The sequence below is a fragment of the Rhodamnia argentea genome, chromosome 4, assembly GCF_020921035.1.
Source record: "Rhodamnia argentea isolate NSW1041297 chromosome 4, ASM2092103v1, whole genome shotgun sequence".
Taxonomy (NCBI): Eukaryota; Viridiplantae; Streptophyta; class Magnoliopsida; order Myrtales; family Myrtaceae; genus Rhodamnia; species Rhodamnia argentea.
In genome coordinates this window covers 16,675,348-16,696,133 of record NC_063153.1, presented here as the reverse complement: position 1 = coordinate 16,696,133, position 20,786 = coordinate 16,675,348, and the positions used below count along the sequence as shown (strand labels likewise).

Here is a 20,786-nt window from a genome sequence, read left to right as displayed (position 1 = left end):
GTTTGTCGCTTGACCGTGCACGTATATGATCTGAAGCCAAAAAAAAAAAAAAACAAAAGAGTTTAGATTGTGCAAACCGCACAAGCACTAATTAATTATAAGTTCCGATGGTCGGTCGTTGGGAGTATGGAAAAAAGATTAAAAGACTCATACATTAAATTATCATAAACAATCTACACCTTCCTTAAATATTTCAGCTGAACTTAGACTTGAGTTTGAAGGTTCTAGTAGCCAACTTCCAATAAAATTTGGGAGTTGGCTTGCAGTTTAAATAATTGTACGGTGTGCACCATTTGGTTAGGGATGAAATTACTAGGAAAAGCGACAGATTTTGGAAGTATGCAGAGCAATTTGGCAATCTAAATTCTGCCAACATGAATTTGCCGATGAAATCCCGAGCATTAAGTCACGAATGCGACAGCGAAATCATGTTTGCATAATTTACACCTGAAGCAACTGCCAGTTGCTATGCATACTCCCAAAATATGTCCGTTTTCCAAGTCAATACGCCCCTAAACAAGCGACACACATCGTACAATTATTTAAACTGAAGCCAACTCTAAAATTCTATTGAAAGCTGGCAACTAGAAACTTCAAACTCAAGTCTGAGTCTAGCGGAAATGTTTAAGGAAGCTGTAGACTGTTAATGATAATTTAATGTACAAATCCTTAAATCTTTTCTGCATACTCTAAATGACCGAACATCCTAGCTTATAATTAATTAGTACTTATAAGCTTGTCGTTTGTGCATGCATAGACATGGAAGCAAGCGAAAGAGAGTTGTTGCTACCTCAATGATGGTGAAATTTCTCGCACAACACCATGCCTGAAGACGTACTAGCGATCAAGCAAGAGAGAGAGATTATTGATTGCATTTTCAGAAGACATAGGAGGCATTTTCAAGCGCAGTCAAGCATTCGGATTGGCTGGCTACCACAGAAGATATTTTCCCATCTGCTTTTCGAAGTCATCATATGCTTTTTCTTGCAGAAATCGTGCATTTACAGACAAAGTTGTAAAAATTCAAATCTGAAGAGCTTCCACTGCTTCAATGGATCATCTTCATGGTCACAATTTTCATTGATCAACAACAACGTAAATATGCCAGTCCTAAGAAATGATAATAACATCATAACCAATCAAATCCTATAAAGAAATGTCTTCCTTTTTCTATATTCAAGAATCAGCATCTCTAAGATCACTTCATCAGTAAAGCCACATTCAAAGAATCAATTATCCAACCATGACACGAAGCAGTACCTCTTGTCGCGACCTAAAAAATTCGAGAATTTCTAGGCTAATGGATTATCAGGTTAATTATTTAACCAACCTAACTCGGACTCTCCCAAGTCCATACCAAATCGCAACTTGAGGTTCAATTGATTAACATGCGATGTATTTTAATTTTGGAGCCGCCACTAATCATTTATGGTAGGTCGATTAGAAACCTAAATAAAATAGCGGGAGAACTATTTTATTCCTACGAACCGTAGATTAAGAGTTTGGGGACTTGATTACGCCGGATTACTCTAACGCCCTTTCGGTACCATTTTATCTCGTGAAAAATCATTTGAGAAGGCAACATTAATTGATTTTAACCTAAGTCACTAACAAATGTTATCATGCGGGTGCACAATCAATTAATGAACATCCAGAAGTCAATATAATCAAGAGAGCATGCGCCACACAAGATAGTTCTTTTTTTTTAATTTTTTTTATGAATGCATGAAAAACTATACTATATGCGATGCAATGTTATGAATTAAATGCAAGACTAAACAAGATGACATGCAAATTAAATTAATATGCAAGTGAGACCGTGGTTTAATTAAATTAACTACGTGACATGTAAATTAATTAAAACCTAGACATGCAATTCTAATATGCAATATAAGCTAAAATGCAACCTAATATGACATGGCAAGAAATATTGACGTGGCATGGATGACGTGGCATGTATGACGTGGCAAGGATGAATGATTTTTTTTATATTTTCGGATGAATTAATTTCCTAAAATAGAACTATGCCAAAACAATATTTATCTTGCATATTTTAGAGTTCAAATTGACCTAAACCCTAATATATTAAGATAGATTATTTTAGGCATAAAATTCTATTTAAACATGCAATTTCTATTCTAGTATGCAATCTAACCTGAATAAAAAATTAGATATGCAGTATCTACATGATGTTATTTTTTTAAAAGATGCAATTTTCAGATATGCAAAGTGAATGAATGCAATTTTTTAGAATTTTTGAGATCACATCATGCGACGGGTATTTTCTAAAAAAATATGACAATCAAGCAATTCAAATCAAATGAGGAAAGTGAATATGTCAATCAATGTCAATCAAGAAAGTGGATATATCAATCAAGTTTTGAGATATTTCGCAAATATTTGAGTCAATCTTTAATTCGTAATCTTACGATTAACGATTGAACTCAAGTCCTTGCCTAATCGAGTATTCCATCAATAATCTTAAAGATGGACGTTCTCGATTGTATGGCAAGTTGCGGATTAGGAAAAGAAATTTTCTTAATCGACCTGTATTTTGAAAAAAATATCCACTTTGATGCTATGCCGGATATGCTCAAATATGCAATCGTAAGATATGCAAATATATTCAAGATAGGCAATAAAATATTTAAAATCAGAATTTTACCTATCTTGCGGATACCCTTCTCAATTCGAATTTTGATCGAAAAAACCTGCACACCAAGCTTGGGAATGGACCGATCGGCTAGGGAATTCCGCACACCTCATGGATTTTGGCAAAGACAAATTTCTATCGTCGATAAAGCTTAATTTGCAGCAGCAATTTAAAGCATAGATCCACCTAAAAGAAACAACAAATTGCAGGGAAATTGTGCCAAAAATGGTAGAACACGCAACCCCGAACAGCCCGTAAAAATCGGCTCAAACTAGTGTTGATGGCTTAGCAACGAACAACCCATCTCAGCGTGGCCATGAATGGAGTCAAATTTTCCATTATTTTATGCATGCACTCCTGCTATATGTTGACCGAACATGGTCTTGCATTGAACACATAATTCTCCAATGGATTCATGCGTGAACTTGGAGTGAGCTGCCTGTGAGGGTGATCAACAATACGATCTGGCATATTGGACTGTTCTGGCATCACTTTTATTGTCTTCGGCCCTGCACTCCACTTAGCAATTAACATGAGAGAATTAAAATTTGTAAAAATTCTTCATGTGTCTGGACAAAATCAAGGGAGACCGCAACATCCCACAATATATATCGTACTCATGAGTTTGGACAAAACCAAAAGCAGACAAATTCACCGCTCCTGATGACTTCACGCGTGATGTTCCAGTTTTTTTTTTGGCTCGGTGAGGCTACAAACGCAAATTTGGAGGTGTTTCTCGGATTACGTCTGTCAATGCTTCGGGGTAGACTTTGCTGATTGCGTGACGAAGTTTAACCAATATCGCTCGTCAGCGGACTCGCAGGTTGATGACTTGACAGATTGGTGGCATAGCTTCGTCGGCGAACCTGCAAGAGAAATCGACAAAAAAGTAGCCAAAAAGAAAAAAGGTAGTAATCAATCTACCTGATTCCTTTTTGACCGTGACCCCCACCGCTTGAATCTTGCTCCCTTAGTCTTCTTTTTTGTCGCCAAGTATTCTGTTGGTGTGGTATGCATATGGCAGGAGTGGCGATCAACTCTCCATGAGCGTGCAAAGAAAGATGAAGCTTGGAAACCGACTTCTTCTCTTTTCTATTTCTCCCTCTTCTCAGACTTTTCTTTCTCAATTGTCGTGTGAGTACTATGGCCGTGTATTGCAATCTGTGGCCCCCCCCTCGAAAACCTAGACATAAGCTAGTTTATATAGACATAAACCTTGCAAGCTTGGGCCTAAATTTTGTAATTATCGCAAAATAGTCCCCTAAACAAAAATCAGATTTTAATTAAGTCTTAGGGGGCCTAATTTGCGTTAAAATAAGACTGAAATTTTTGGCCATAATAGACGTGCATAGGGCCAGCCAAATCCCACATGTGATGTGGGCTTAGCGCGCAAATTTGAGCTCAAATTGGAATTTAATTAATTAAATAAATGATTAATTAAAAACCTCAAACATTTAAATGAGCAAGAACAGGTTGGATTAAATTTGAAAATAAGTCCAAGCCTTCTCGAATTTTCAAGACACTTCACCATGCCCGGGTAGAATTTCCCATACAAGTTCGGATCCGGTCGCTTGTCAAATTAAGCTCAATTCCTCACACCGCCGATGCAAATGAATGCATGAATGATAAAAATAAAAATGATTTTGTTATTTTTGTTTAGAACTAAAGTTAGTTCTATTTTTTTTATGCAGAAAATGATTGAAAATGAAAAGTCAAAATTTAGGTGTCAACACCTCTTTAGATCTGTATAGAACTTCCATTAATATTCCACAAAAGATGGATCCAATAAAGCGTCTTGACTAGCAAGACACGAGTAGGAAGGGTTCAAACCAACCTGGTCCAACCAATTTAAGTATCACTATTGGGTTAAATATGGAGAACGAAAACTACAATAGAGAAGTCACTTAGAGTGACAAGATATTAGGCTGGAAGTTCAACTGAACTTCTTGTGTGCATCATTGGCACCCAAGCTTACAACTTACCCTGAAGAAGATGGCTCTGTTGAATGCTGAACATCAGAGAGCTGGAAGGTGGAGTCCTCTCGGGAAAAGTTGCATTGGCTTTCAAAACTGCATTAATTAGCAAATAGGTACTAGAAAGAGGATGCACCGATTGGGTGACAGACAGTGAATCACCTCCACTATGTTCGCCAGGCCACTGCAGAGCACCAAAAGAAAATTTTTCAGAAATAATCTGGCCAAACAGATCATATAATTAACAAATGCTCTTTGTGACCAGAGATGATCAAGGAATCGGAAAAAGCCTAATAAAGTCCATTTGATGAAAATTATTCCTGAGAAAATAGGAAAAACACTGAATCTTCCTTCGGCAGCATTAGTTGTGGCTCCGATTCCATCTCATGGCCCAAAATATTTTTTTTCGTATAAATAGGACTATACACAATACCACATCCATTTAACTATGGAATTTACAAGAATACTGCAGAAGCAAAGTCATTAAGTTTCTCTACTAGCAAATTTATCCCTCTTTTTCTACTCAATTGACAACTAGAAGCCGAGAAGGGAAAAAATCTTTTCAGAAAGAGAGAGCATGTGTCACCCTTGTGCCACATAAAGTCATTCATCATCTTGCTCTTCTTTGCTATTATCGCCCCTGATTTCAAGATTCGATCCCAAAAGCAACTGTCTATTTTCGTTGCCATCTTCACTGCTATGGTGCAAGGACAGCTGATCCATTCGAACAGTATTCCTCTTGTAGTTCCAAACGAGCATTGAAATGTAGTCCTAAGGGGACACAAGACCTTGGTCTTGAATGCAACTCCTTTGCTCTTCCAAAGTCGTCGAGTCAGCAAGCCTTATGTATTCCATTAATGCCTTCTCATGATCAGGTCTCCAATTACAAGGGAACGGAGAATAATCAGTTTCAGGAACAAGAGATATTCTAGTATAATGCAGACCATCAATAGACTCAATAAGACACATCCTCAGCAAATTATGGTAGTCGGGAGACTGTCCTTTCTTTTCCTTTAATGGATGACTCAGATTTCTTGCACCAATCTTGTACACCTTAGCTCGCGAACGGAGTTTGTACTTGACAGCATATAGCTTTGCAAGAGAACCCCTGATTATGTATGAACAGAAGTTCACAATTTTCTTCTGGTTGTCAGCATACCAATACCACTCCACCATTGTGGACAAAAACTTGTTCATTTGTGCATTTGTGTGAGCCTGCACAGCATGAAACATTCTGAAACAAGGTTGCGGATCAGGATCTCTGTCACCCTTGAGAAAATTCAACTTCCTGAACTGCCTGATTCATTGCTTCAAGCTCGCTGTCACTGACAAAAGGGTGCCCACACCCTTCTCACTAATTATCTTTCCCCCAGTCGCAGTGTAACGTAAAGTTGGATAAACAACCCTTCGGCACAAGACATGATCAAGGAACCTTATGCCCTTCGTGATGTGCTCAATGGGGAGGCTCTCATTGTCAAGCTTAAGCATATATTTCTGATCACAAAATTCTATCAATTGCTTTCTCAATGTTGATGCATCTGCTCTCGGGCCCCGAACACCTATCAAAATGTGACCACCATATCGCACATAGTCCATCTTCCGAGTTTTATCAGGCCCACTTGTCGGGACAAACTCTGGCCAAGATGTATTGCCATGCTCTGCTTCCCCTTCTGGGCTAGTCCATATACGTCACTCTTAGATGGACAGTAAAATTCTTTTATCTTACTCTCCATCCAATGGTCTAACTCATCAAGGCATATATTAGCCAAAAGCAGGGCTAAGAATTCCACAACGTCCCCAACTAGGAAGCTTCCCTGCCTCATCGGTTGCAAACCCGAAAAATGTATCTAACCAGTAAGGGTCAGGCTTTGGTTCATCTTCTGCTAACACCATCTTCTTTTGATACTTCCGCTTCGTCTTTTTCTTCTGTTCACCATCATCAGGCTTACTCATTATGACTGGTGTTATTAACGCTGCCTTCACCAAATTAACGATCTTCTTATCTCTAACATCCCTCATCAAAGAACCTATAACTAACCCAACCTTCATCCCATCCAATATGGTACTCAAATCCCCCTTTATATACCACAAATACCCTGCAAAATTCCTCCTGATCACCCTCAACACCGTATGCGCATTCCTCCCAGGCCTAAAAGCAAATGACTTCTGTGAAAACCTGGCTTCATAAATTGGCTCCAAAATCATCAACAAAACCTCCTGCACGATCTTATCCTGAAACGGGGTCGGTTGTGTGGTAGTCAAGATAGCCTTAATCTTCCTCTTCGACAACGACTGATACTCTGTCTTATCCCTCGGTGACTTAACGAAAAACTCCAACCTAGAACCCCATCTAAACCTATTATCAAGAACAGCATAAAAACTCCAACCTAGAACCCCATTTAAACCTATTATCAAGAACGGCATTTCTCAGCGCCAACAAGTCCTCCAGCACAGCTCTCTGGATTGAACTCTTGGGCACATAGGAACCAGTCTCATCAATGCAGGCCTTCTGATATGCCAGCACCCATAACTCAAACCTTCCGAGATAAGAACTCAGATTGGTAGCAATTCCAGCAGGTTCTTTGAAGTTCTCGATCCACATTTGTGAACAAACAGACACACCATCTTCTTTAATCAAATTGGCGTGGTCATCCGGATCGGGCCCGCGACAGTGCATTGGAGTAAACGACAAAAACCGAAACAAAAGAAAACCACCACCTCTCAAACCCAAAGGACTACGATGAGAGCCAAAAGCATTCCTACTAGTACCGATGGTAACAAGCAAGTCCTCGAGAAATCGTCGAGTCAACAAAGATATGCCACTATGCATTTCAGATCAAACTTATCACACTCGAACTATTCTTGCGCCATCGACTCCCAAAAGACCACCGAGAACAAGGTCAAAGGAGGCATTGAATGGAAGTACAAATTGCTGCTTGAGCGTGCAAAATAAAGAACCTGCCATGAGTCAGGCTGCCGAAATTGCTCGTGGGCCTGCGATTGATCCCTATTACAGCAATCTCTAAACCGGGATCATAGGAACTTTATCTGAGCCGAAACGCATAAGTCAGAGGATAACAATTTCAGAACAAACCACATCATCGAACCAATGTGCACTTGCTCGCACAAGGACATAGAACAGCTCTGAAACTAAGGAAGAATTTAATTGAATGAAGGAACCTTTGGAAAAGCGCTGTTCCGATTAGCTGAGACAGAACAATACGAGCAGCGAAGAGCCTAGGGAAGAACCGATTTCACCCACCTTCATTCCAGCGATACCGGAGCAGACAAGGAAAGCATTAACGGAAGGGGAACTCCAACACATAAGCATTCACTTTCTACGATAAAAATCGAATCGGAAACACTTCTATGTGGAACGCACGTCCCGCAGAGAGGAACAGGAAGAAGGGGTGAAGGAAGAGATGGGCAGGAGGGGCTGCGCCGACAGCGTGGGGCAGAACGGCGAAGGTTAATCTCCGGCGAGAGTGAGGGGTTGCGGAGCGAGGCCGTCGTCACCGTCTCGTTTTGGTGCTAATAAAAGTGGAGTCGAGATTATCTTACACCATCGCACGACCCAAACATAGACTCGGATGAACCAAACACTAGTTGAAGATCCAAGCATTGCACACATTCGCAATTTCTTACTTAGTCGAATATTCATTTACTAACGCAATGCCTAGGATAACCGAGATTTCTCACGTGCAATGGACTATTCATCAGAATGGTGAGAGTATGAGCACCAATGTTACTGGTTAAATCCTTCAAGACGCGGTCGGAAAGATTCGAACATAGAACCTCATCGCTTTAACTGTCTGAGGCCCATAAATCTCACCAACTCAGCTAACACCTCATTGGCATCAGTGCTGTTTAACTTTGCACCAAATATTTTATACATTGTGGACAAAGCAACAAAAAACTTATTACTAATGTCCATTGAGGCCAATCACTGGAGTTGCCCCAGTTATCAAAGGATAAAGTGGGGAGTTCGATTCCACCTTCTTGGGGGATTAGAATGAGTAGAAGGTGGAATTAGAATGAGGACACGTGAGTAAAGGAGCAAAGTTTCGCAACTTATACACAACACATTAAGCATACAATGTGGCTTGTAAAATAGAATATGATAGAATAGAACCAAACTTAAAAAAAAAAATCAACAAATTCAATTACTTCAAAAGTTTAGTTAATGAATGATGCTATTTGTAATTTTACCAAATTACTAAATCATCGCCGCTAAACTGCCAATACAATGAAATTTTCTATTTGACAAAATAAAAATTAAGTTTTTCATTTCTAAATAACAGAAAAATAATTTACATTTCATTTTCAAACTCCAATCAAACACCAAAAGATCTTACTATTTTCCTGGAAAATGACATCTTCCATAATATTTTGGGAGATTTGCCAATTTTGCTAATCTCTTGCTAAGAGAGATTTGCTTGCACCAAGTACTCAACGACAAGTATTTTGGATCAACTCCAAAGTCTAATATCGCCACAATTACCCCGCATAGACAATCGAACTTAATCCATGACACAGGCTCTGGAACAGCGAGAGCAAGACTCCTGATCACCCTGCTAAAATTAAAGAATACCTAGAAGCTCCATGTAAAGTACTTGTTCATCGCTGTTGTTAGCCTCAAGATAAGTAACAAGTCAAAATAATCCCCGAAACCGATACACAAGATCGCAGCCATGTTCCACTAAGATTCTGTGGGATGAGTTGACCTCTGCGATGAAGAATAGTAATGAGATTCGAGCTCTTTGAGACTGGCAGCTGCCTCCTCCGCAATTCTAGACAACAGACGATCCGATTTTTCGGCTTGTTGGTTGAACTCGACGATTCTCTGTTCAACATGGTCGTTTAGAGATGCAAACCCAGAAAATATGGCAGTCTGCTTCAGCTCTGATACCAATTTCAGCAGCGAATCAGCCGCTTGAACCTGTTTTTGGTACATGCATCAAATGGCAGCGGAGACGAATAAATGAGCACAGAGAAGCTGCTTCGTTGATGAGCTCCGGAAAGTAAAGAAGAAGATCGATCCAGGGTTAAAATTTATGATGCATTGCGAGTAGATGCTCCCACTGCTTAATAATATTTCCTCGAAAAGTTTTAATCCTTAACCACACACATCACCTATTCAAGTAACTAATCTCGAGGTTATGCCACTCATTTTCCCTCAAGTTCATTTAAACTATAGAAAGATGCCCTAGCCACTTCATTGTATTCTTTTAAAATGAATTCAACTAATTTTGGAGTTACCACTTGTGTTCCCTCAAGTTCATTTAAACTGTTCAGAAAACCCAGATTGTGAGGGTCATCTTGAATCATGATCATTGCTATTTCTAATACATGTGTGGCAAATCACAATCTCGGAGATAATGAAATGCCTGTTATCATGATAAAGAAATTCCACATCCATTTTCTAGAAGTCTCATAGCTCTGCAATTTTGGGTCTCCCATGGATTCAGCAGAGGTTTACCAAAATGACACGCAGTAAACATGTATGCTGAACATGAACTGCTTTTTAGGGTAAGAAGCAGAATTAACTATCTTTTCTAGGTTACAAGAAGTAAATAACCAAACCTCACTTCAGATTAAAGTCCAATTCTTACCATTCTTGCTGCACGCATCTCCATCATGAAAGCTTCTTGTGAGTTTCTAACAGGAGGGTCATTCACCTGCCATAAGGGAGAATATGAGTCAATATCATGATGGATGCTCTTCACATATCAAACCCTTACCAGTTTGGAAATTTCAAATTTAAGATAAGAGTATAGAACAACTGTTCTTTTATTTTTCCATAAGAGTAATATCGCTTTGCATGTTATGTTAAAAAAATCTCTCGGAGTGTACATGCTACTCGAATAACTAAGTGGCAATAATAAACTTTACTTTTATCATCTATCTGATCAAAGCACATATTTTCTAAAGCATCAATATCAGGAAGTAACCATCCACATTTTGAATATCATCTATACTTATCACTTTGTATCCCCCCTCACATGACATCTTGGAAATTTCCGATATTAGGTCTCCACTCTCCAAGTCAAAAGGTCCATTACAACAACCTTCTAAGATCTCAACGGATTTCTTTCCATTTGGAAAATAATAACACTTTCAATCCTCTGTTCATGAAGAACAAGATCACGGAAACATTTTGTCCTTCCCAACTTCGGTATCTTACAAGAGCTCAAGCAACCTTCCCCCCTATCCATTGACATAACCTCTTGATACCTTAGTCCAGCATCAAGTCAATACATTTGAAGGAGATGTAGACCTCACACTACATGGTAGCCAATAAGTGACAAAGAGACAGCTTATCAATGTTCCATCTAGCATCGCACAGAGGAAAAGCATGAATATATCAGCCGTAGTTATGACTATTACTAAGAAGCATAAAGATTTCCAGACTAGAAGGGGGCAAGGACGAAGGGATGCATACTCTGGCGACATTCACAAGATGACTGAAATTGTCGACAATGTTGCCGATGTCAGTTTCAACTCTTTGTAAGAGTGTCTTCTGCTTCTGGGCAGCTGCAGCTGCTGCAGCAGCCGTGGGTCCGCTCCCACTACCTAGTCCTGCTCCGGCTGCTCCTCCTCTGTTCATTATCTATATATGCAAGTTTATACACCTGATCTTCAGCTGGAAGGCAATACAGGTTTGAGCATGCAAGTATACAGACACTTGGTCACTGCACGCTAGTTTAAAGTTATGAAAAGCTATAACTTGCGACACTGGACCAAGCTACAAATATAGGTGTTTTTCCTCAAGAAAAAGGATCAAAAAACAACTACTACCTCACATTTAGATTGTTCTGTCTAATTCGCTAAGGAAGGACAAGCAATGTCAACAGCTGTAAACATTGTTCATCTAATTAATCTAGTGAAAACAAGAAGCATTCCAAACTAAAAACCAACAGAATGCCGATATCAAGGTATGGAATCACTTTTAAAATAGTCAAAAGAGCAGGACAGGACAATACAAAGGGCAAGAGAAAACAAGATAGAGAACTTCATGCATCTCAATGGACTGAAAAAACTATATCAAATTTTTAATGAAATATATTGCTTTCCAAATTAAAACTAATCATACATCAAAACACAGGACATTAGGCATACTATGCAAATTCGGTTGAATAAACATGCAGATTCATTGCAAACTAAAAGCAATTTTGAACTTCCAAGATGAATATAAACACGAAAGCCACAGATATTGAAGCTAAAGTCAGACAGTGAGCTGCGTCGGCAGCAATTAATAGACAACATGCTAGTGGAGGACGTTGTCCACGCCGGCGACACACGTGTCCGGAGGGGGATTTGGAGGAGATCGGAGGAGACGAAGTGAAGGAGCACATGGTAGTGGAGGACGTTGGCGAGGGAGGTGGGGGAGAGGCGGCACGTGAGGTCGGAGGAGGCGAGGTAGGTTGCGAGGTCGGTGACGCCAGAGCGAGGCCAGATCCCGCCGCGTGAAAAAAAGTGATTTTGCCAAGATAAAATCGGCGAAATTCGATGGAGAGGATCGAAATGGAAATGGGCTGGAGGAGGGTTCGATTGTTACCTGGGATTTGGTTTTGGTGATCGTATTGGCTCAATCTTCAATCGGAAACGTCGACTGAGATCTACCTCTGAAAATGTGTGTGCTTGGGGGGAGAGAGATGATGGAGATGATAGAGAGACAGTGAGGGAGACGTCATCGCCAAAAATATATGCATTCTCCAATTCTCATTCTCGAGATCCAAGCGCAGAGTGTGAATTAAGCCGAATCACTAAAAGACTGAAGGCTGAGAGTGGTCGCATCCTCTGCATTCGCCCATTACCAGAAACCTAACCGGAGCTCAGATTCAATTGGCCCACCCAAAAAATGGAAAATCAAGAACAAGTCGCCGAGCTAGTCAAGAGGGCACGACCACTGAGATTAGTCACTCACCGGGAACCAGAAAAGAGAAGGGAGAGCTCCGGGCTCGACGAATCAGGCGCCACCCAGATCTGCAATCAGGGCACGAAATTCGAGAAGAATCTGATCGATCAGCTGGGCGGGCAACACCCCCGCGCGACGAGAGCAGCGCTTTGTACGCTCGAGAGAACCCAATCGAGAGCGGTGCAAGAAAATAAAAAGAAAATGGAGGACACAACAGCGACAGCAATGGCAGCTGGCTAACCGCAACTGGAGAAGGTGAAGCAGATTTGTACCCTGGAAAAAAAAAAAGCAATCTTGGGTTGGGTGAAGTGGAAGTAGGAGTGAAATTATCGGATTCACAGCGAGTGGGGGGTAGTAGAGAGAGAGAGAGAGAGAGAGAGAATCCGACGAATCGCAGTCGCAAGTCGCTCTCTCTCTCTTCAAACAGCCGCAACAGCTGGTGGGTTCTCTAATTTATTTACTCTATTTTTATTTTTTTTCGCTCTCATCTGTCCTTTTTTTTTTTTTTGGTTAGAGCTTTAGAAATTAGAGGTCTCTTATATTACTTTTTTTTAATCGGATCTCTTATCTTAATTTTTTTTTTATCACAGATCTCTTATCTTAATTGACGAGGCTAACATTTATCCCATTTTTATTGTAAATTTATTTCAAGCTCTTTTTTGTTATTTATTAGTTTATGAATCCGAATCAAATCAATTTAATTGAAATAATCATATAAATAAAATTTAAATATATATTTAATATAAAACGTGTCCCAACGTGTCGAAATTCTTTATTTTTTGAGAATCAACGTGTCGGCGTGTCGTGTCGTATCGTATCCCGTGTCCCGTGTCGTGTCGGTACTACATAGGTCGCAATACAGTCTACAGAACCGAGAAATGAGAATGCAAGGGAGAGGAGAGAAAGCGACACTGAGAAGTAGGAAAGAAATTAGGTCAAAAATGAAAGTCTTCGTCTGACTTTACCGCTTTACCCCTTTACCCCTCGCGTGTCCGGCGGTGTCCCGCCGTGTCGGACACGTGTCCGACACGGCAAATTTTTTTAAATGTGCGTGTCCGTGTAACGTAGGTGAAATAACACAAAAGAAAATTAACATATCATAAGGAAATGCCAATAATTGTTCGTCTCATTTGATGAAGATAGCAGCAACAGCAAACAAATCGATTCTTGCTGTACACAGGTTTCAACAAAAAATTCAGCATTCCCAACACGAAATCCCACTGAGAAAACTTCCCATAGTCTGGGAGAAATGCTTCCACAACCTACTTCTAGTGTTATTCTTTCCGTGCTCTATCTGAACAAAACATCCTACACATCAAGTCCATTTTCCTAATCTCAATGCCCACTCTTGCTCATCAGTTCCAAATACTATGAAACGAACATCATTACGGTTCAATGTCTTACTTGCCCCAAAGCATCTCCACTACATTGGCACTGCACCGAACCTTCTTGCGACACACTTCTCAGAATGAAGCACCAAAGATATGCCACTATGCATTCCAGATTAAACTTATCACACTCGAACTATTCTTGCCTCATCGACTTCCAAAAAATAGGGGCAAAGGACGCATCAAATGGAAGTACAAATTGCTTCTTGAGGGTGCAAAATAAAGAACCTGCCACAAGCGGGTTGCCGAAATTGCAAGCTGACCTGCGATTAATCTCTACTACAGCAATCTCTAAACCGGGATGGTAGGAACTTTATCTCAGCCGATTGTACCAATGCTGCAAAACAAGAAGAGTTAAGATCAGCTCAAACAACCCCAAACGCATAAACCAGAGGACACCAATTTCAGAACAAACCACATCATCGAACCAATGTGCACTTGCTCGCACAAGGACATAGAACAGCTCTTAAACCAAGGAAGAATTTACTTAGCAGAGACAGAACAACACGAGCAGCGAAGAGCCTAGGGAAGGACGGATTTCACCCACCTTTATTCCAGCGATGCCGGAGCAGACAAGCAAAGCATTAACGGAAGGGGAACTCCAACACATAAGCATTCGCTTTCTCCGAGAAAAATCGAATCGGAAACACTGCTATCTGGAACGCCCGTCCCGCAGAGAGGAACAGGAAAAAGGGGTGAAGGAAGAGATGGGGAGGAGGGGCTGCGCCGACAGCGTGGGGGCGGAACGGCGAAGGGTTAATCTCCGGCGAGACTAAGGGGTTGTGGAGCGAGGGTCGCGTCCGTGTCGAAGTGGTTGACCGTGAAGGAGGCTTTTTGGCCATCTGAGCCTTTGGGAGGGTCGTTCCGGAAGTGTTGGGCTAGGGCATGGAGGACCAGGGCTCGCCGTTTCTCTCCAAAACGACACGCGTGCTCCAAAACGCTCCCGAAGTGCCCAATTTTATTTCAATGAAGGGCCTAAGATCGCCGGCTATAGAGTATGTACTGTTTCAGGCGATTGAACAAAGGCATGGTTGTCTGAAAAAAATTGAATTAAAGGAAGACCCAAAACTCAAGTTAAAAACCAAAACCCCACGCTGTCTTCTTTGCTTCCCCAAACCACGTTCGTCAAGGACAAGGAGTGGCCGTGAGCGACCGAGCGACGACCTGCGTCCGGCCTGACGTGGCGGCACTGGGGGCGTACGTCCAAGCTATGGCAGCGGCGGCGACCTTCAAAGGTGAGGGATTCTGAAAGAAATTAAAAAATTTCTCTTCTTAGGGTTCACGGAAAGCCTTCGCCCTCCTAGCATGTCGCACAGCGTCTCCACCTTCGAATCGGCCATGGTCGGCTTAGGGGTCGGAGCTTTCTTTCCCCTCTGTAAAACCGCCGTCTAGTCGCACATCGCCAACACCACCGGACCTCACCCGAGTCGCGGAGGTAAAACGGCAGACACAATCGAGACAATTTTTGAATTGGGGGCGAAAGCTTTGCGTGAACCCTAGGAGGAGGAATCTTTTAATTTCTTTCAAAATCCTCACCTTTGGAGGTCGCCGTTGCCACCCGGTCGCATGCCTTCAGCGTCGTCACCCCCTTGTCCCACGTTGCTACCTCGTCGCACGCCCTCAGCTCCCTGGCCGTTGATGAGCGTGGGTTGAAGAGAAGAAGAGAACGCCAGAAACGCCAGAAACATGCCCTTGTTCCGCCTGTGATTTTTAATTTTAGAGTTTTGGCTTTTGGGTCTTTCTTTAATTTAAATTTTTTTGGACAACAATGCCCTTATTTCAGGCGCCGGAAACAGTACATACTCACCGGCCGGCGACCTCAGGCCCTTCTTTGAAATAAAATTGGGCACTTGAGGCCCTTCTTTGAATCAACGTCCACTATATGCCCTTTTTTTAGAAAATGAAGGGACTTTGAGCCCTTTTCTGAAATTTTCCCTATCAATAATTATCGAGTCTCATGCTCGTGATTGAACGTTAGTTTAAGCCGAAAATGCCGGTGATTTTGAACGAGGCCGTCATACCGCCCCCGTCGTCGTACGAATAGCAGTGGAGTCGAGATTATCTTTACACCATTGCACGACTGAACCAAACACTAATTGAAGACCCGGGCATTGCACGCATTCACAATTTTACTTAGCCAATTTACATGTACGAGTCCCCCAGGTCGAAGCCCAGTCTTCGATCAAGGCCGGGTCCTCGACGCCTGGGTTCACGACCCTAGCAAATAGGCCTGGATCCCTCGAGGCTTGACCTCAGCGCCCCATGCCAAGGTTTCGTGCAGTCGTGCCCAAGTCGGGTGGGACCTCAACGGCCGAGCCTAGGTCTACTAACAAAATGAGATGAGCCTTAACCTCATTAATTCGAAATTAACATATATTCAATTACTTCAAAAGTTTAGTTAATGTAGGATGTTATCTGTATGTTTTTACCAAATTATTGAATCCTCACCAATAGACTGCCAAGACAACGAAATTTTCGATATACGTATAAACATATCGTGAGCAATGCGTGTCGTGTTTGGAAGATAAAAGTTAAGGTTTCTGATCCAAATAAGGAAAAAATAATTTACAATTCATTCTCAAACCTCTGTCAAATATCGAAAAATATTGATATTTTCTTAGAAAATGACTTCTTCAAAAACATTCCGAGAGATTTGCTAATTTTGCTAATCTCTTTTTTTTTTTTTTTTTTTGGTCGGAAACACAAGTAATCTTTATTTCTCAGCTTGGGTTAGCAGAACGTAAACTCAACCCAGGGGGGCATCACAACAAAGAAAGTCCCATAAGGTTTGGGGGGTTTACATAACCAAAAAGCGAGAAGCAAGTTCAAACGCGATGCTTTAGACAACACCCGCCGCAACTTGGTTAATCGTCCCGCAATGGGCCACGGTAAGGTTTGTGTAGTTCGAAGATGGGCTCGGGCTTCCGGTATCAACGACTCAATCTCCCACGGGATTACATCTCGTTCAAGTACAGGTCGATCAACGCCTTGCGGGCTCTTCCAAGCGACGTCCTCCCCACTTCTAGATCCCAAAAACTTTAAGGCTCCCACTAGCGCTCTCGCTTCCGCATGAAGAGGTGAACAAGCTTGGATTTTTTCTACGAAACCTTCAAAGCAAATCAAGATCCATCTCGAAGAACACCTACAATTGCCGCTTCTCTACATCCAGCATCAAAGGAACCATCGATATTGATCTTTAGAGCTCGATTCTTTGGGGGAACCCACACGGATTGCAAGTGAGGTTGATTTTGCATGGCTTTCTCATCTCTTTTGTTCCATCTCTTATAACTGAAGAGCAAGGTATCTTCTTTTTCAATCGCTTCTTTTTGTTGAGATTTTTGCTTCTAAAGATGCGATCATTGCGGGATTTCCAGATTAACCCGGAGGATTGCTGCAATTTTCTCCATCCAAGAGGGAGTTCCCCGTCCTTTCGAGTTGTTCTTCAAGCCATCGATCTACTCTTGAAATATCCGTGCTTGATAATAGTAAATTCATTGTAGGGTGGCTCCAAACAGATTTGGTCCAGGGGGAAGTGGAAGAAGATGTGTTCGACCGTTTCAATCCTGGTTTACACAAAAGGGGCAGGAGGCTTCAACAATAATATTCCGTCTAAGTAGATTTTCTCTAGTTGGGAGAGCATTTTGGCAAGCTCTCCAAAGAAAAATTCTAACTTTTGGGGGCCTCGAAGATGCGAGATCCAAGTGCCAAAACTTTCTAGAGGGTCCGAAGGAAGATGAGGCGTGTTTAGAGCCCTCTCTTTTTTTCTTTTTTGCGGATAGTATTGTAGGCACTTTTCACGAGAAAACTCCTGATTTCGTAAGCCAGACAAGTTTATCTTCGGAGGCAAGAGAGCTCGGGAGAATTGCTAAGATCTCCTCAACTAGTTTATCATCAAAGAGCTCCCTTATAGTTTTCTCGTCCCAGGTGGTGGTCCTCTTGAGATATCGGTTCAGCCACTTGTGTAGGATCATTCCGATTAGCTGGTCCTCCAATAATTCCTTGTTTCAGCCATTTATCTTCCCCGATATTAATATTTGTTCCGAGCCAACACCACCTCACATCCTCACCGATCGTATCTCCCTGTTTTTGTTAGAATGCTCGCCATCCCCGGGAGGGGCGAGACCCCTTTTCGGCCTCGGAAATTCCTGTTTGGAAAATAAAGACCTTTTAACACATTTCTCCACAGAGAATTCTGGTTAAGAGCTAGCCGCCACGCTTGCTTTCCCAACATAGCTCTATTACAAGATGCAAGGTCTCTAAAACCCATCCCTCCTTCTTCTTTTTAAGACCTCCCAACTTTTCCAGTGAAGTCCCTTCTGTGTATCACAATTTTTCCACCAAAAATTAGCTATCCTTCTCTCAATAGCTCTGCAGATAGATAGTGGTACCTTAAAGATAGACATAGCATACTGGGGGAGGGCTTGGACTACCGATTTAATCAAGATTTCCTTTCCTGCCTTCGATATAAGATTTTCCTTCCACCCCTCTAGTTTCGAGTTAACTCTTGCTAGCAGCTAGGAGAACATATCCTTCTTCGACTTTCCCATTCAGAAGGGATTCCCAAGTACTTACTGGTTTTTTCCATAACGGGGACCCTTAATTCCGCAGCCATAGTCCTCTTTAAATCTGGGGGACAGTTCACACTAAATAAAACTCCCGATTTGTTCAAGTTTATAGCCTGTCCCGAGGCGTAGCAATATTGATTCAGTATCATCATGAGGTTTTGACATTCAATAAGTCTCCCATCTAGGAAAAAGATGGAGTCGTCCGCAAAAAGGAGGTGTGAGAGATTAGCAAAATTAAGTACCATTACAGGGATAAAACTTAATTTTGCTAATCTCTTGCTAAGAGAGATTTGCACCGAGTACGGAACGACAAGTAATTTGGATCAATTCCAATGTCGAATATCTCCTCAATACTCCGCCTACAGAAAAATCAAACTTAATCCACGGACACGGCTCAGGAACAGTGAGAGGGAGGCTCCTAATCACCCCTGCTAAAAATTTAAAGAACATCTACAAGCTCGATGTAATGTGCATAGCAAGTCAAAACAACTCCCAAAATCAATACTCAAGATTGCAGGCAAGTTCTTCTACGATTCAGTGGGGTGAGTCGTCCTCCACGACGAAGAGTAGTAATGAGATTCGAGCTCTTTGAGACTGGCAGCTGCCTCCTCCGCAACTCTAGACAACATACGATCCAATTCGGTTGAACTCGACGATTCTCTGTTCAACATGGTCGTTTAGAGATGCAAATCCGGAAAATATGGCAGTATGCTTCAGCTCCGATACCAATTTCAGCAGCGAATCGGCCGCTCGAACCCGTTTTCGGTACATGCATCAAATGGCGGAGGAAACAAATACTTGAGCACAGAGAATCTGCTTCTTTGATAAGCTTCCGAAGTGCAGAAGAAGATCAATCCAGGGTTAAAATTTCTGATGCATTGTGAGGAGATGCTCCCACTACTTAACAACATTCCTTGAAAAGATTATAGTCCTTAACCACACAAATCACCTATTCAAGTAACTAATCTCAAGGTCATGCCACTTATTTTCCCCTCAAGTCCATTCAAACTATAGAAAGATGCCCTTGCCACTTCATCGTATTTCTTTGACAAGTTAATAATCCTTAGCCCCGCACATTGCCGATTCGAGTAACTAATCTTGGAGTTACCACTTGTGCTCCCTCAAGAAAATCCAGATTGCAAGGGTCATTTTGCATTATGGTCATTGCTGTAGCTAATGCATGTGTGGCAAACGCAACCTCTTGAGATAATGAAATGCCTATTATCAGGATAAAGAAAATTTACATCCATTTTCTGGAAGATCTCAAACAGATTTCTTTCCATTTGGAAAATAAAAGCACTTTCAATCCTCCATTCATGAAGAACAAGATCACGGAAACATTGTCTTTCCCAATTTCGGCAGTTTACAAGGGCCCAAGCAGCCTTCCCTCCTATCTATTGGCATAACCTCATGATAGCTTAGTACAGCATCAAGTCAATACATTGAAGCATCAAATACTGATGAAGAGACGGCTTGTCAATGTTCCATCTAGCGTCGCACAAAGGAAATTAATGCATGGATACTCTCAACTCTATTTATGACTATTACTGAGAGGGATAAAGGTTTCCAGACTGGAAGAGGGCAAGAAGGAAGGAAGGAATGCATACTCTGGCCACATTCACAAGGTGACTGAAAATTGTCGACAATGTTGCCGATGTCAGTTTCTACTCTTTGTAAAAGTGTCTTCTGCTTCTGGGCAGCTGCAGCTGCCGTGGGTCCGCTCTCACTACCTAGTCCTGCTCTGGCTCCTCCTCCTCTGTTCATTGTCTATTTATGCAAGTCTAAACACCTGATCGTCAGCTAAAAGGCAATACAGGTCTGTACATGTAAGTATACACACACTTGATCACCGCGTGCTAGTTATAGTTATGAAAAGCAATATATTGCAACACTGGACCAAGCTACAGAATATAGGTGTTTTTCCTCAAGACAGAGAGAAAAAGGATCATGAGACATTTGCTTCCCCCACGTTAAATTGTTCTGTGCGAAGGGCAAGCAATGTCAATAACTGTAAACATTGTCCATCCAATTACTCTTACCTAACACAAGAAGCAGACCAATCTAGAAACCAACAGAACTGCCAACATCAGGCCATGGGAATTACTTAAATCAAAAGAGCAGGAGAGGCCAAGAGAAAGCAAGATTGAGAACTTCGAGCATGTCCATAGACTGAAAGAACTGTATCAAACTATTGGATAAAAGATACTGCTTTCCAAATAACAACTAATCAAACATAAAAACCCAGGACATTAGGCATACTATGCAAATTAGGTTAACAAACAAGCAGAA

The 20,786-nt window shown here is 41.5% G+C and overlaps 1 protein-coding gene, 1 long non-coding RNA gene and 2 pseudogenes across 4 annotated transcripts; all 4 read right to left on the bottom strand.

Annotated features, from left to right (window-relative positions):
• Positions 1 to 1,016: 1,016 nt before the first annotated feature.
• Positions 1,017 to 18,956, bottom strand: LOC125314662. Its single transcript, XR_007198115.1, has 3 exons — positions 18,946 to 18,956; positions 4,592 to 4,595; positions 1,017 to 1,201 (listed from the first exon to the last, which is right to left on the bottom strand). It is a non-coding gene; the product is annotated as an uncharacterized LOC125314662 (long non-coding RNA).
• Positions 5,035 to 14,078, bottom strand: LOC115757356 (annotated as a pseudogene).
• Positions 9,073 to 20,130, bottom strand: LOC115757357 (mediator of RNA polymerase II transcription subunit 22a-like). 3 transcript variants are annotated; one of them, XM_030697557.2, is made up of 6 exons: positions 14,480 to 14,758; positions 14,168 to 14,269; positions 11,368 to 11,371; positions 11,069 to 11,269; positions 10,239 to 10,304; positions 9,073 to 9,565 (listed from the first exon to the last, which is right to left on the bottom strand). In XM_030697557.2, exons 4-6 carry the CDS (start codon positions 11,231 to 11,233, stop codon positions 9,326 to 9,328), a joined length of 471 nt encoding a protein of 156 aa, XP_030553417.1. In that variant the 5' UTR covers positions 11,234 to 11,269; positions 11,368 to 11,371; positions 14,168 to 14,269; positions 14,480 to 14,758; the 3' UTR covers positions 9,073 to 9,325. The 3 variants fall into 3 exon arrangements, with proteins under 3 accessions (XP_030553417.1, XP_048133473.1, XP_030553418.1); XM_048277516.1 differs by lacking the exons at positions 11,368 to 11,371; positions 14,168 to 14,269; positions 14,480 to 14,758 and adding an exon at positions 20,120 to 20,130; XM_030697558.2 differs by lacking the exons at positions 14,168 to 14,269; positions 14,480 to 14,758 and having other exon boundaries at positions 11,069 to 11,889.
• LOC125314661 lies at positions 19,025 to 20,261 on the bottom strand (annotated as a pseudogene).
• Positions 20,262 to 20,786: the final 525 nt, after the last annotated feature.